The sequence below is a fragment of the Ustilago hordei genome (genome assembly GCF_900519145.1).
Source record: "Ustilago hordei strain Uho2 genome assembly, contig: UHO2_contig_05, whole genome shotgun sequence".
In the NCBI taxonomy this organism is placed as follows: domain Eukaryota; kingdom Fungi; phylum Basidiomycota; class Ustilaginomycetes; order Ustilaginales; family Ustilaginaceae; genus Ustilago; species Ustilago hordei.
The window spans coordinates 1,158,318-1,173,595 of NW_024545279.1; the positions used below are offsets into that span (position 1 = coordinate 1,158,318).

At 50.2% G+C, this 15,278-nt stretch overlaps 5 protein-coding genes across 5 annotated transcripts; 4 read left to right on the top strand and 1 right to left on the bottom strand.

The window, feature by feature from the left end:
- Positions 1-1,734: 1,734 nt before the first annotated feature.
- On the top strand, positions 1,735-5,501 carry UHO2_03319 (uncharacterized protein; the record flags this gene model as incomplete). Its single annotated transcript, XM_041558234.1, has 5 exons — positions 1,735-2,645; positions 2,940-3,148; positions 3,247-4,657; positions 4,688-5,121; positions 5,185-5,501. The coding sequence occupies 5 exons, from the start codon at positions 1,735-1,737 to the stop codon at positions 5,499-5,501; spliced, it is 3,282 nt and encodes a 1,093-aa protein (XP_041414168.1).
- Positions 5,502-6,012: 511 nt separating this feature from the next.
- Positions 6,013-8,415, top strand: UHO2_03320 (uncharacterized protein; the record flags this gene model as incomplete). Its single annotated transcript, XM_041558235.1, has 1 exon — positions 6,013-8,415. The coding sequence occupies one exon, from the start codon at positions 6,013-6,015 to the stop codon at positions 8,413-8,415; it is 2,403 nt and encodes an 800-aa protein (XP_041414169.1).
- An 822-nt stretch (positions 8,416-9,237) lies between these two features.
- UHO2_03321 (putative Succinyl-CoA:3-ketoacid-coenzyme A transferase, mitochondrial precursor) lies at positions 9,238-10,809 on the top strand (the record flags this gene model as incomplete). The annotated part of the gene is made up of 1 exon (XM_041558236.1): positions 9,238-10,809. One exon carries the CDS (start codon positions 9,238-9,240, stop codon positions 10,807-10,809), a length of 1,572 nt encoding a protein of 523 aa, XP_041414170.1.
- A 1,334-nt stretch (positions 10,810-12,143) lies between these two features.
- Positions 12,144-12,714, bottom strand: UHO2_03322 (putative translation initiation factor SUI1; the record flags this gene model as incomplete). The annotated part of the gene is made up of 2 exons (XM_041558237.1): positions 12,144-12,328; positions 12,543-12,714. The coding sequence occupies 2 exons, from the start codon at positions 12,712-12,714 to the stop codon at positions 12,144-12,146; spliced, it is 357 nt and encodes a 118-aa protein (XP_041414171.1).
- A 1,098-nt stretch (positions 12,715-13,812) lies between these two features.
- On the top strand, positions 13,813-14,568 carry UHO2_03323 (uncharacterized protein; the record flags this gene model as incomplete). The annotated part of the gene is made up of 1 exon (XM_041558238.1): positions 13,813-14,568. One exon carries the CDS (start codon positions 13,813-13,815, stop codon positions 14,566-14,568), a length of 756 nt encoding a protein of 251 aa, XP_041414172.1.
- Between the last annotated feature and the right edge of the window lie 710 nt (positions 14,569-15,278).

Genomic DNA, 15,278 nt, shown 5'->3' on the forward strand with positions numbered 1-15,278 from the left:
ATCGGATGCTATTGGGTCCCGCTCGTTGTTGTACTCTGTCATTGAGGGTGATACTCCCACATATGGGATGCACTAGCACTTTGTATATACAGCATGCATGTAAACTGTCCCATAATTTTACATGTCACCATACATCACTCTAATGCTCAATAGCTATAAGTTGTATTGCCACACTGTCTCATATCATCTGAAAGCCCTGCTTCTTCTCTCCAAGACTGTGTAAATGATATTGACATTGACTAAGAAAATTGTGCTATGAAGAAGAGCCGATTTTATTATTATTGTGGGACAGTTTATGGAGCACTCCTCAAGAACACCTTAGTACTTTGTATTCCCTCCTTTGGCCTTCAGAACCACCTTGATGCAGTCTGGCATACTCTCTATTAGCATCCTACATGTCTCTGGAGTGATTGCTGTCCATTCAGCTTCACATCTCTTGAGCAGTTCATCCCTGGACTTTGCAATTGTACTATACTGTGAAAGTCACATTTTGAGATGGTGCCAGAGGTGTTCAATCAGGTTTAAGTCTGGTGACTTGTCATGGGCCTGGATGCTCAAGAAGCAGGAGGGTCACTGGTTCATATGGAAGGAGCACAGGTATTGAAGATCTAGTTGATACCAGTAGAGAGCATGGTTGTAGTGCAGTCTCCATGGAGACCATGGACTCCTATGGACTCACATGCAAAGGAGGACATGAGCCACATGCGAGGAGGGCCAGGCACAGCCACGAGGAGGACCAAGCTCAAGGAGCAGGCACAGCCACGAAGAGGACCAAGCTCAGATGGTTACCACTCAGGGGCTCGAGAGACAAGAGTCAAAGGAACTGTCACCAGTCAAAGGAGAAGGAGCAGTGTATAGGACACTAGCAGGCAGGTCCTGAGGAAGAGGAGCAGTGTCGAAGGAGTCAACACCAGGTCATGAGGAGGAGGAGCAGTGTCGAAGGAGTCGACACCACTCAAGAGGCACAGGGGTGCCAAGCAGGAGAGGCCCCTGAGCAGTACTCGATGAAGAAGATACTCTCTGGAGAGAGAGCAGGAGCAGCATTGCTGGCGATGCTGTGAAGAGGTATATAACCATGCTTTCTCATCATAATAGGTCAAGTGGATCCTCATCCACTCTACTCACCATACAACTAGTCAATACTTTAGAAACATAAGTACTCATTAGTTACAGTCAGCATAGCAGCAATCTATCAAGGTTGCTCCTCATCATAGTGTGTGTGTTGTATCACCACTACCTGATGTCCGTAGGTGCCCCATAGCAGGTTAGCAGTCCGGATATAGATAGAACCGAAGGCAGTAGTCCACTGTGGTCTGGGGATCACTTCAAGCGTTAAAGTCAACACACTGGACACTCGTGTTGATGCCACCAACCTTATCACCAACACCATCACCCTCATTATCATCAACACTCACCAACCTTATCACCAATGTCATCAACCTCATCATCATCAACACTCACACCAGACCTTGGTGTCATCATAACTGAAGCATTGATATTGATCGTGCCAAGCTACCCCTGAACGGAGTGTCCACAGAGGTCAGCCGAAACCTACAATAGTATATACAATGAACGCCACCTGCTGTCACTGCGCAACTTGATAGTCACTGATACTGAGACAATAGCTGTTGCACAGTTTGATAGTCACCAAGTATCTCAACAGACCGACCTGGGTTTCAGGCACGAGACCCCTGACATTAGAGTGGATCATTCAAGCAGCTCCTCACGATCACCATGATGGACCCAGACCTCAACAATAAGCTCGATAGGCTACTCACTCTATTGGAAGCACAGCTAGAGCTTACCAGACAGGGTTATCGAGAGGAACAATTACAACAAGCTCAACTGAGCAGGGAGGAGACAATGGACCTCTCTCACTCAGAAGACCAAGCAGGAGGAGGAGATGAGTCTATGATAGGAGACCCACATACTCCTACTCCAGCTCCACGACCAAGACAATCAGTCTCATTCAACTTGGATGAGCAGGACGACGTCAACTACGAGAAGTATGCTTCACCTACAGGGCCAAGATATGTCAAGACTAAGGTGGACCCCTACAGCAGGACCAGGATGGACCCTTACCCCCTGGACCAAGAGGAGGACACCAGCATCATGATGGAGAGATCGAAGCCCATTGCCACCCCATTTCCAAAGTTCAATCCCCGAGATGTGGAGATCTTCATTCTAGAAGCTGAAGCATGGTTTAAGTTCAACCAGGTGTATGAGCAGTCTAGGATGATCAATCACATGGGTGCTCAACTGGAAGGGACAGCAAGAGAGTGGTGGACCTCCAAGCTCCGTATCGATAGAGCTAGAGAAGGAAGGTTGTTCAATGATTGGCACTACTTCACAGAGCGACTGTCAGAGCAGTTCAACCCACACAATGCTAGGATGGAGGCATACAACAAGCTGTTGGCTCTCAGACTCACAAGTGATGCTCCTGGTGCTGCCACATGTCATGTAGAGCAGTTCAGAGACTTGGAAGGACAGGTCAACCTAGATGACAATGAGCTAGTGATTGATCTCTTCAGAGGTAGTCTCACTTGCAGCATACAGGAGAAGTTTGAGAGGAACCCACCTGGAAAGAGATGGGAATGGTATCGAGAGGTTGAGGAGATTGATCGACAGAGGATGCTACTACAGCAGTCCTCGGCTAGACACTCACTCCCAAATGCCACATCACCTCCACTAAGAACTGGGTCTTGGCCAATTCAAAGTTCAATCCCCATACGTCAACCCACTCAACCTTATCCAGCTTGATCACCAGCACAAGCAACTACACAAGCAACTACACAAAACCTAAACCGACCAACTAACTGACCCCTTCCTCATTATCCCACCCAAACCTCGAAGCAAGGAAGCCCTGCTCCAACAGGTATCAACACCTGTCATGTATGCAAGGGTATCGGCCATTGGGCCAGAGACTGCCCCAGCAGGAGGATAGACCCTCTTAGCTCTCGACCCATGGGACCAAAGGTCATGGTCACCACAGCAGACCCCTTCGAGGAGGCCACCGACTCAGGAGATGGCCACACAGGCAGCACTGAGACTGACCCCAAGGCCATGGACCTCAGCTCATACCAGCAACCCATGGACCTCGACCATGAGGAGGAGGAGCACGATGATGACAACGATGAGGGAAATGTCAGTGGGGTGATGCACTGATGGCATGCATTGCTCTACAAACCTCCTCGCCATCACTCTGTATATATCAAGATTGTCAAGTATGTTTCTCTACCAGTGGAGGCAAAGCAGTACTGGAGCTCTCTGGAATGGTTCAAGACCATCCTGCTTGGATACTAGCTGATACTGGTGCTGGTCTGTCCATAGTCTCAGATTCTTTCATTAGTAAGTACCAAATACCCACAAAACCCATAAAAACAAGATCGATCCATGGTGTCACTGGACACCAACTCTCCATCAATAGTTCTGCAAGCATGCAGGTATCTATTGGTACACACAATCTGGGTGTGGTTGAAGCTTCAGTGGCCGACACTGCTGACTATGACCTCATCCTGGGGTTCACCGAGCTACGGAGGCTCAAACCCACCATACAATGGGATACAGGCCAGCTGGAGTTCAAGACTCAGGAGCAGGACCAACCCCCAAGGAGACCCCCTGAAGCAGCAAGAGCAGGGGACCTAACCATGAGGAGACCAACCCTCCATGGTAATGAGTTTGTCTCGGCAGAGCGCATACTACAAGCAGCTCTGGAAGATGGACCCATAGGGTTCATGCTGTTAGAGGAGCCACCATCATCACTCCTGGCCTTTGGTTTTGTACCTACAGGTGCAGACAAAGGAGTCGAGATGGAGGTGGAGGTAGACAAGGTGGTGATGGCTGCAGACATACCAAAGCCATACCAACACCTGCGAGATGTGTTCAATGAGGTGGAAGCAGACAAGCTGCCCCATCATACTGAGCACGATCTCCACCTCAAGTTGATAGAAGGAGGTAAGCCACCTCAAGGGCCCCTATACCTTAAGGGACCCAAGGAGATGTCCAAGTTGAGGAGGTACTTGGATGAGAACCTCAAGAAGGGGTTCATAAGACCATCGAAGAGCCCAGCACGATCACCAGTGCTCTTCATACCAAAGAAGGATGGAGGTCTCAGACTCTGTGTGGACTACCGAGGTCTCAATGAGATCACTGTCAAGAACAGGGCACCATTGCCCCTCATCGAGGAGCAGCTGTTCTTACTCAGGAAGGCAAGGATCTATACCAAGCTAGACCTTAGGGCAGCATACAACCTCATCCGGATTGCTAAAGGAGATGAATGGAAGACAGCTTTTGGCACTCAGTTAGGACTCTATGAGTACCTAGTGATGCCCTTTGGCCTAGCCAATGCTCTGGCTCACTTTCAGTCATTCATCAATGACATCTTCCAAGACATCATTGGAGTATATGTGGTAGTATACCTAGATGACTTCCTGATCTTCAGTGACACTGAAGAGGCACATGTGAAGCATGTCACCGAGGTCCTCACTCACTTAAGAGGCAACAGGCTCTTTGCTAAGCTGTCGAAGTGTGAGTTCCACACCAAGACAGTCGAGTTCCTGGGGTACATCATCAAGCCAATGGGCATAGAGATGGACCCAGAAAAGGTGCACACTGTCAAGGAGTGGCCAATGCCGGAGTCAATCCATGACATCCAAAGGTTCCTGGGTTTTGCCAACTTCTATTGAAGGTTCATAGCCCACTTTGCTTGCATAGCCAAGCCATTGACATCACTGGTAAAGCCTATAGAATGGTTCAAGAAGTTTGAGCTACCAGAGGAGGCCCAACAGGCCTTCCACAAGCTCATCCAGGCCTTCACATCAGCAGGAGTGCTTCAGCACTTCGACTACCACCTTCCAACAAGGTTGGAAACTGATGCAAGTGACTTTGCTATAGCAGGAGTACTCAAGCAGGAGCATGAAGGACAGTGGCATCCAGTGGCCTTCTACTCTAGGAAGATGTCTTCTGCCGAGAAGAACTATGAGATCCATGACAAGGAGCTCCTAGCTGTGGTCGCCTGCCTCACTCAGTGGCGACACATGCTAGCTGGACTACCTAGCCAACTGGTCATCCTCACCGACCATGAAGCCCTCAAGTACTTCAAGTCACAGAGACACATCACAGGTCAACAGGCTTGATGGGCAATACTACTAGCAGACTTCGACTTCATATTGCAGTATTGACCAGGAGACAAAGGTGGTGAACCCGATGCTCTCACCAGAAGGACAGACATGCAACCAGCTGGTGAAGAGCAGGATCACAATGTGAGGCAACTACTGCCTCCTCGAGTGTTCAAGGAGACAGCAGACCATGACTTGATCCTAGTGGCCCCTATGATCTTGATGGAGTCCATAGCATCAAAAGGTCTCAGAGACCTGGTCAAGATCTTCCAGCCCTTAGACCAAGAGCTACAGGAGATACATAGGAAGAAGCCCTTCGAGGTCAAGGACGACCTATGGTACAGTGGAGGAAGGTTGGTTATCCCCAAAGTAGCATCCGATTAGCTTGGATCTATCCGATCCCCGATTAGATCGCTCTACCCGATTCCGATTTGGATCGCCACGTCCGATCTCTTGCGGCTGCTGGATCGTCATCTTCAGCACTATCTGCGCCAAACTCAGGAAAGGACCCTTTGTGCCAAATTTTCGTGGTAGCAGATCAGTCTCTTGAAACCGAAATCCAAACGAGATCAACACCAAAAAAAAAACAACACACACGTTTCACAACTCAGCTCGAAAGAAAGGAGGACCCGACAGGAACCGCACGCACACATGCACACATGCTTGAATCGCCTCCCGATTGGGTTGTATGTGCATCGAGCTTCCCTCCATGCTCTATACCTCCGCTACACATGCACCTGCACGATGTGCTACAATAGCCTCTGCGGCCAATTCGAGCTGGCCTAGAGCTTCGGATGCGACTACCAACTAGACACACAAGCAACAGGCCCATGACAGGACAGTCTCGATCTCAGTATCGCCAATAGAACGATAGACAAATACGCCTGCGGTCAAGATGTTTGCGCCTATGTCAAAGGGAGGATCCGATGATGCCTGGCAAGCTCAAGACGATGCAGGATCCCTGAAACCAGGACGCTTCCGAGCCTATCTTGCCGGCCAGCTGGCATCGCCGGCCTCTGGGAGCAGCTCACCGACCTCACGAGCCATTCCATTCCCACGAGACAGCGGCTCATCCGCATCTTCAAATAGGCGACATGCCAAGCCCTCGTTCGACAAGGGCAAGTCCAGAGAGATGGATCGAGGAGCGTTCATGGCAGGCTTCAATCGGCCAGAGACAGCAGCTTCAACCAGCTTAGGCAACAGACTCGCTACAGGCTTCGGCTTTCGACAAGCCGCGACCAAGCCAAAGAAGCAGATCGGATCTGCCGCAGATTCGCGACCACAAAGCATCGTCCCTCAAACGGCCTTTCCGTCACGAGCACCAGAGGCACTCTATCCAGCATCAGCACGCATCGGCGCCATACCGGCTGGCACAGATCCACTACACAGCCCATCCTCCACAGCAGCAGTCCTTGGACCGTCACCATTCCATTCGCCACCACCTCGCAGGCGTCGAGTGACTAGCATACGAGACAGGAATTGGGAAAGAGAAAGAGAACGCGAGCGCCTCCGACCCAATCGCAGTTGGCTTAATAATCTCATCCGGCCGCCGAGAGAGATGGTCGAAGAGTGGCTCGATAGTTGGTGGAAGCGATGGTTTGCACTCGCGGGCTTGCCAAGTCTGGTTGTGTGGTTCTGGTGTGCTGTGCCGTTCCCGAAGACGGATCCTTACGATCCCAATCTCCCATGGTGCAATCCTGACCAAGAGGGCAGGTCGGGTGATCCGAACAACCCGCCTTGGTGCTATCCCGCCAACGCCACTGCTTCTTCCCTTAGTACGTTCTCAAGCTCAGCTGCGGAAGCGTCCAGAGTGGCTTTGCCGAATCTGCCAACTATAACAGGCTTTGCTTGGAGCATGGCAACGATGCTCCTGTCCAAGTTCTCAGCTACATCCAAGACCCCGCCCACGCAACCACAATACCCAATCGGCGATGGCGACAGACTTACAGTCGATGCGAACTTCTGGTTTTTCCTCATCTTCTATTACGGCATCTATGTGGGCGTTGCGCTCATCTACATCACTCAGCTCTTTGGCCTCTACAGACTCAACTGGTGGCCAGCTGCGCTGGGTGCAAAGACATCGTATGCCTTCTTCTGGATCGGAGGCTTAGTAGCTGGTTGGATCTTGCACGAGCTAGACCCACTTGGAACAGAAACACGTCATGGAGCAAAGCTACACCATCATCATCTCCACCAGCAAGCAGACTCACAGCAGCGCGGCTTGATGTCTTCTCTGTCCCTGCCGAGCGCTGCCAAGCTGCAACAGTGGTCGACAATGGTGACCACATCCATGGTGGACGCTGGCAAGCCAACAATCGACGACGCAGATATTCAATGGCAGCGCAAGACACTTTGGGTAGGCCTGGCGTTCGCTACAATGGCTATGCCGGCCCTTGTCTGCTTCATCGGCCTCCGACGTAGCGGTCGTCAAACGTACCGGCACAGTCTCACCGACCACCAGAAGACTTTTCTCGAACGCCAACTCAACCGCCGCATCCCCTCCTCCTACATTCGCTTCCTCTGGTTCATGTCTACCATCGGTCTTTCCCTCTTTGCCCTCATCGCCGGACAAGGATATGCATCCGTCTATCTCTCCACTCTCCCGCATACAGGCTTGGATGGCGTAGCATATGTCTCCTTCTGGACTCTCACCGTCAACGGTCTAGCCCTGGTCTCGCATTGGATCTTGGAAGACAAAGTCAGAAGTCGTGCTCTCGTTTTCGCCTTCAAGTACTACTACTTTTTGGTCTACTTCATCTTCTACCGCAACCTCTTCGCTCGTCTTCGATCCTTCGACCAATTCGCTTTGGTCCAATTGCTCTCTTCGTTCTGGGTTTGTATCTGGTACCCGCTCTCCATGTCCGGCCTCTGCCACCGCATCATTCAATACTTCAACCCCCAGCCACGCTCGTGGGAAGAATACGTCGAAAGCGTCGGCTTGGCATTCTACCTCCGCAACCTCGCACAGAACACAACCATGCTCGCCTTCCTGGGCTGGGTCAGCATCTTGCATTTCGGCAGCAACCAATCCATCTACCCCTTCTTCGCGTATGACAACAAGCATGATCCGTACAACTATCAACTGACTATGCTAGGTTCGCTGGCGATCTGGGGTTCAGAGTTGTTGTCCAGTTTTGTAGCGCGGCAGATTTGCTATCTGGCGTTCAAGGTCGATGTGACGAATCTAGGGCTGGACGAGATGAGAGAGTTCCCGGAATTGCTGACGACGATAGGCTGGGGAAGTGTGCATACTTTGATGGATATGCTGTTGTTCTTGATTAAGCTCAACTTCAGGTGATGACTGGTCTGTGGATTCTTTCTTTCGTTCTCCCAGTGCTACATACTTTAGATGGATACCCAGCAATAAGATGCTATACAACCTTTGATCGTTCTTGGCGCTGCCGTCAGTGTGCCTTGGCTGACAGCGATGCAAAGTCTTTCAGGTCCGATGTCGTTCCCGAACAATGTGTATCGATACTGTCAAGCAAAGCGGAGTGCTTGTCGGTCAAGATTGAGACCCTGATTTGAGGCGGAATCACTTTGTTCCGCCAATTCGGCTACTGTCGGCCGTGGATGCGCGGGCCTTGGCGGTTTGTACGAACTTGCTGACTTCCTTCTTGTCTTTCCGTGCAACCTGTGTTAGATGTGAAGAAAAGACGGGGGAAAACTCGCTTCCGCTCTTAGGACGGAAGACGCGGAGATTTTCGCTTGAATACGCACGCAAACACTAAATTTCTTGCCTCCACCCGCCTGCCTTCACGTCAGCCGTGTATTTGTCTGTGTGAATAGCCGAACCCCCCCCACACACACACCTCGCCGAAGGTTGCTCTTCATTCGAGTACCGGGTTTTAACCGTCTCTGCCCGAGCATTTGGTCGTTGTTAAGGTCAAGTGGGATGAGTGTGTCTTTGCAAGTATTGATATACATGATTCGGGTGCTGAAACGTCTTTTTTCCTTACCACACCATCGATTCCAGGTCATTCCTCAAGTTGTTCCTCCAGCCTTTGGCTCTCAGACCATCTTCGCGCCAGTAAACTCGACGACCCTAAACCGCTCACATCTCCGTCGTCGCATTAGCAGGAACACATCGGAACTCGACTACGGCTGAAGTTAGCACACGATGTTGGCAGCTTCTCTTCGCGCTCGTTCGGCCTTCACACCTCTTACCCTTCCGACCCGCGCCTTCTCCTCCACCGCTCTCCGTTCTCTCACATCCTCAAAAGTCTACCCTTCCGCCGACGAGGCCGTCAAGGATATCGCTCCAGGCTCCACCGTCCTTTCTGCTGGTTTCGGTCTTTGCGGTACCCCTGAGACCCTCATCAGTGCCATTTCCCGTCACCCTCACATCAACAATCTCACCGTCGTTTCCAACAATGCCGGCACAGGCGAGTTCGGTCTTGGCAAGCTCCTCAAATCGAAACAGATCAACAAGATGGTCTCCTCTTTCATCGGCGGGAATAAGTACTTTGAGTCTCAATATCTCACCGGTCAAGTCTCGTTGCAGCTGACACCTCAAGGAACTTTGGTTGAGAAGTGCCGTGCTGGCGCATTCGGTATTCCTGCTTTCTACACTCCTACGGGATACGGAACTGCTGTACAGACTGGAGAGTTGGTTGTCAGGTACGAGCCAAGAGAGGAAGGCAGCAAAGAGCCTCCCAAGGCAGCTGAAATGGCCAAACCCAAGGAGGAGAGGAGCTTCAACGGAAGGAACTACATCTTAGAAGAAGCTATTTACGGCGACGTAGCTATCATTCACGCTTGGAAGGTCGATGAGGCTGGTAACGCAGTATTCAGGTATGCTGCTAACAACTTCAGCGCTCCTTTCGGTAAGAACGCAAAGATCACCATTATCGAAGCTGAAGAGATTGTCCCTGTTGGCACTTTTGACGCCTCAGAGATCCACCTCCCAGCCATCTTTGTTGATAGGATCGTCAAGTCTACCCACGAGAAGCAGATCGAAGTTCGTACCGTTTCTGACGCTCCCAAGGCCAACAAGAGCGACGCTGGAGCAGATGCAGCCAAGCAAGAAGCAAAAGAACGTCGCATCCGGATCGCAAAACGTGCTGCTAAGGAGGTCAAGGATGGAGACTACATCAACCTTGGTGTTGGTATGCCTTCTCTTGTTCCTAACTACCTTCCTGAAGGAGTCAATGTGGTGCTTCATTCCGAGAACGGTATTCTCGGTATGGGTCCATACCCTAGTTCCTCCGCTGTGGATGCAGACATTGTCAACGCAGGCAAAGAAACCGTTACACTTCTTCCGGGCGCATCCACTTTCGACTCGTCCGAATCCTTCGGCATGATCCGTGGTGGACACATCAACGTCACCATGCTCGGTGCTCTCCAAGTCGGAGCTAACGGTGATCTCGCTAACTACATGATCCCAGAAAAGAAGGTTTCCGGTGTCGGTGGAGCAATGGATCTGGTCTCCAACCCAAGCAACACCAAGGTTGTTGTGGTCAGCGATCACGTGGATAAGAACGGAAGGAGTAAGATCGTTGCTGAGTGCAAGCTGCCGCTGACGGGGAGCAGGTGTGTTTCGAGGATTGTTACGGATCTTTGCGTGTTCGATGTTGATAGGGTCGGAGATGGTGGTTTGACATTGATTGATTTGCAGGAGAGTGTGACGGTGAAGGAAGTTAGGGAGAAAACTGATGCGCAGTTCAAGTTGGGTCCTGGGATTAAGGAATAGAGATCAGTGAAGGGTCTGCTTCTTTTTGAGCTGCTCGTTGTATGTTTCGAGATATCGTTCGAATCAAATTGTGACTTTGTAGAGACATTAGAGTGGGTCGTTACTGTAGTGAGCGTTCTGCGAGTTTGCTGAGTGAGCTACAGGATGAAAATAGCGCCGCGTAAGGTCGTAAATGTCGCTGTTCTGCCTTCGCATTGGCAGCAAGCTATTTTGCTGCTGCCTGTGCCGGTTCGAACGATGTGTGCTATCCCCGCAAGAAATGTTGTTTATGCTTATATGACTGAATGGACAGTCGAACAGAGCCATGTTCTTGTTACATACACAAATAATGGTGCACGAAAACCTTCTCGGATCTTCAAGTGAATGATGTCCGTCGATATGCTGTGCCGAATCTGAATTGTTGCCTTTGGTGGTGAATGGTCACACAAGTGAGCGGCTTTCTTGAGCCGCAGTGATCAGCCCCGTGTCATCCTTAGCGACCCATCGATGCGTCACGCCGTCCGCGCTACAAGATAGATTGTCAAACTAAGCAGACTATCGTGGTCCGCCGCTTTCATCAGTATATCCACATAAGACACACACAAGGTCACGTCAAAACGAAAGCTCTGTCCACACGACTAGAGATGGACAGGGGAAAGGGTTTGATCATATTGCTTCAAAAAATGAGAGCTGGGTACCACTCCGGTGGTGCCGGTCTTGACACCTCTGGTGGGCGAACCATCTCTGATGCCATTGGGCGTATGGAAAAGGGGATTGATCGATGTGACGCTGCTGATGTGAATTTGCTGGTACCGAACAAAGAAGCGGGATCGCTTTCCGACTCGATACTGCAATCGGAAGAGCCGACACGACTGGATGTGTCATCGTCAGAGTCTTCGGCTTCGCTAAAAGAAGATAGGACTGCTGACCGGCGAGCGGGAAGCGAGTCGGCCTGACGCACGCATGTCTTGGGACGGAATAGAGCCGAAAGCGCCTGCGGTAGGCGTGATGGCCCCGCTTCGTTGAACGATGAGCAAGTCATGAGCAATGTGTTGTCGGTCGATACGAACATGTGAAAAGGCGGGGAATTAACGGCTTCCGGGCGATATGAGGTAAAGTCAACAGCAGTACTGAGGTCGAGGGCGTGCAAACGAGACCGCAAATCAGGATGGGATTCGAAGCGTGATGTTGCGCGACTCGAAGGCTGAAGGATGGAAGGAGATCGATAAGATGCTGGAGGTCGAGCGAGATGATGCTGTCAGGGAGAGCATGCGACAAAGGGCATTACGACAACGCTGCGGCAATGGGAGAGTCGAGGAGCGCGCGAAAATGCCCAAGGCAGTGCGGGAAGCACTTTAGAAACCGTGCACCTTGACGTCGGCCTTAGGGGTGATACCTTCCTGAACGATGAAAGCAGCAACCTTCTGACGCTGGTCACCCTGGAGCTGGATAACCTGACCAAGCTCTTCGTCGTCAACAATGGTACCGTTGCATGCAAATTCCTTCTTGAAAGCCTTCAGGAGCTTCTTTTGGTCATACTCTATTGTGTGGCGAAAGTAAAGTGATGAGATACGGAACGAAGTCGACGCGGAGCGAGAAGGATATCGGACGTGAATATAGTCGCAAGTAGGTTCGAGGAAAATGTGGAATGAATGCAGAATGGAGCGGAAAAGGTCAGTATATGTGCAGAGTAGCAGTGAAGCGCTAAAGCAGAGTAAAACGATTGGACTGGTGTGAGAGTCAATAGCACATACCTTTGGGAAGTCCCTGAAGAGTGGTGAGAGTCTTACGACCGTTCCTCTGCTGGACACGGATGTGAACGTAGTTCTGGGTCTGTTGCTTCTTGACGGCCTGGGTAGCGTCTGACTTTGACTCGTCGCCGAGATCGGCGAAGGGATCGTAACTGGAGAGGTTTTGAATATTCATAAGCTATTTGCAATCGGCGGTGGATCAGGAGCAGGACCTGACTGGAGAGAAGAAGAGTGCGAGAAAGCGAAAGCGAAGCTCAAAAGAGGTAGAGTGGTGGTGGAAGAGAGGGAACCCTGAAGATGGGAGTTGTGTGTGGAAAAGGGGATGGAGGATGGTGTTGAAGAGTAAAGGTTAAAAAGCGGAGGCGTGACTAACAGCGAGTGGAAGCCCAGAGAACGACACTCTGCCATTTCTAAGCCTGAGAAAGTCACTGCGCCAAAATTGCATGCGCGGCGGCAGCCGAGCTACTGTCGAATTCTCAGTGTCTGCAACCTGCAAAATGTGCGAATGCGCAAGGCGATCGAACAGGGGTCCACCAACTCTATCTCATTCTCTGTGTCTGAGCAAAAGTCAGACTCAAAGCTTTGTCGTGTGTGTGTGTGCCCGCATTCAACTCACTGGAGCGAAACACGGGCTCCGTTCAGGTCCAGTTTCTGTGAAGAGAACTTTAAAAATTCCAAATGGATCTCCGAATTTCTAATCACTCCTCTCTCGGGACAGAATTGACGCAGCTTGATTTCGAATTTGTTGAAGAGCCTGCGGCGAACAGCGTTGATCACAAGCATCGATTGCGATATCTGTTAGAAACTGAAGTCGTTTCGGTCCCGATACTGGCGATCGGGAAGAGTCTAAGTACGATGTCACTGCTGCGAAAAGACAGAAACATATAGTTGAAGATGCGTCGGCATCTCAAGCGATATGCACGCATCACAGCTGAGACACCAAAGTGCAGGGAGCTCACATAAGCAAGGAACACAATGAAGTAAGGGGTAGTCATCATGGTGACGGTCCAGTGGCACCCAGTATCATAGCAACACAGGGGTATGGATGAAGTGACATGTCTTGTTTTGGGCATCACTAGAGCAGCGAATGGAGTATATATATGTGTTTGTCATTTAGGTCCACTCTATGAAAACTAAGCATTTTCAAGAAGTAACACAGCTGTATATGTGAGCTTGCTAGTGGCTCCGATCAGTCACATTTTACTTGCAAATCTTCAATTGATTAAGAGTCTGAAGCACTACCATCCGAGCAAACTGGGACAATCAACAGAACATGGTAGAAGACACTGAAACCCAGGTTAGCACAAGCTCGAAGACCAAAGGGACCAGAAAGGGCAAGGCCACCCAGGCACAAGTTGACAACAACACTGCAAATGAAAATGAGCTGGAGGCTATCAATAACGAAGCCGACGAAGATGCCAACTCTGACTCCGACTTCAATGATGGCAACAGGCAATATAGCTTTTGCACCCTAGCAAAGCTCCTAGAACCAGTGCTGAAACTCACGTCATGCAACTACCACAGTTGGAGTGCCCATGTAAAGTCCTTCCTCCGATCTGTCCCACATGCAATGAAACACCTCGAGGGAACATATGACAAGAAGCACCTGAAATGGAGCCACTCCCTCAATGATGCTTTAATCAATGCCCTGCATGGAACAATCGACACTACTGGAGAGCACAATGTAAATTACCTTGTTCTAGATGTAATCAAGGATTATCTTACTTTTAACCAAGTGTGGAGAAAGATCGAAAACAGCCTTACAAATGAAGCCATCAAGACATCCCACAGACTTGTGCTCATCTCGCAGCTCGGTGATATAAAGATGTTTCACTCAGATGCTAGAAAGTTAATTCAAGAGATCTGGTCAATACAGACCGAAAGTAGTCTCCTCGGCAAACCATTTGCTGATGACACATTGTTCTCGGCTCTGCAGAAATGCATGATCCGGCATCCAGTGTACAAGGAGACAGTTGCCACCGTCCATCAAATTGATTTTAACACCCTCACCACCACACTGAGCATCTGACAGACTGCCGTCGAGAGCATCCCCATGCAAAAGATTGACCCCCGCCAAGCCAGCGCTCAGACCACTGGCAATGATGATCAAAGCAAATGGACTGGAGAGACCAAGGCCAAAGTCGACAATAGCCATACAAGCCCAAGGAATGCAGGAAGATCATGCCAAATCTGATGCTGGATCTGCAAGTGACTGGGACATGGCATTAGTCAATGTGACACTTTGGTCACCATCCCCAAAGACTCTCCCCTCGCCAAACCTAAATAGGAAATGTGGTGCTCCCTCACCTTCTCACAAGACCCCCCAAACACCAAGGAAACAGCTCATTGGATCTTGGATTCGGGGGCAAGTTATCACATGGTAAACAACTGTAGCATGCTCATCCACCCAAGAACTTGCCAAAAGCGGATAATTACTGCCAGAAGTGAGGTTTTGGAAGCAGTGGCTATAGGAGATGCAAGCATATCAACAGATTACAGGGAAATCTCCCTCCAAAATGTACTATATGTGAAGCACCTTAATGTTAACCTTCTGTCAACGAACTCATTAACAGATGAAGGAGCACAAGTGACATTGGATGCAACTGGTGGCCAGATCATTCTAACAAACAGCATGACACTTAAAATTGCAAAGAATCATGAGCAAGGACTTTTGGAGTTCCAAGGCAACACATGGCAAGAAAGTGCAATGGCCACATCAGCATCACTGTTTGAAGGTGT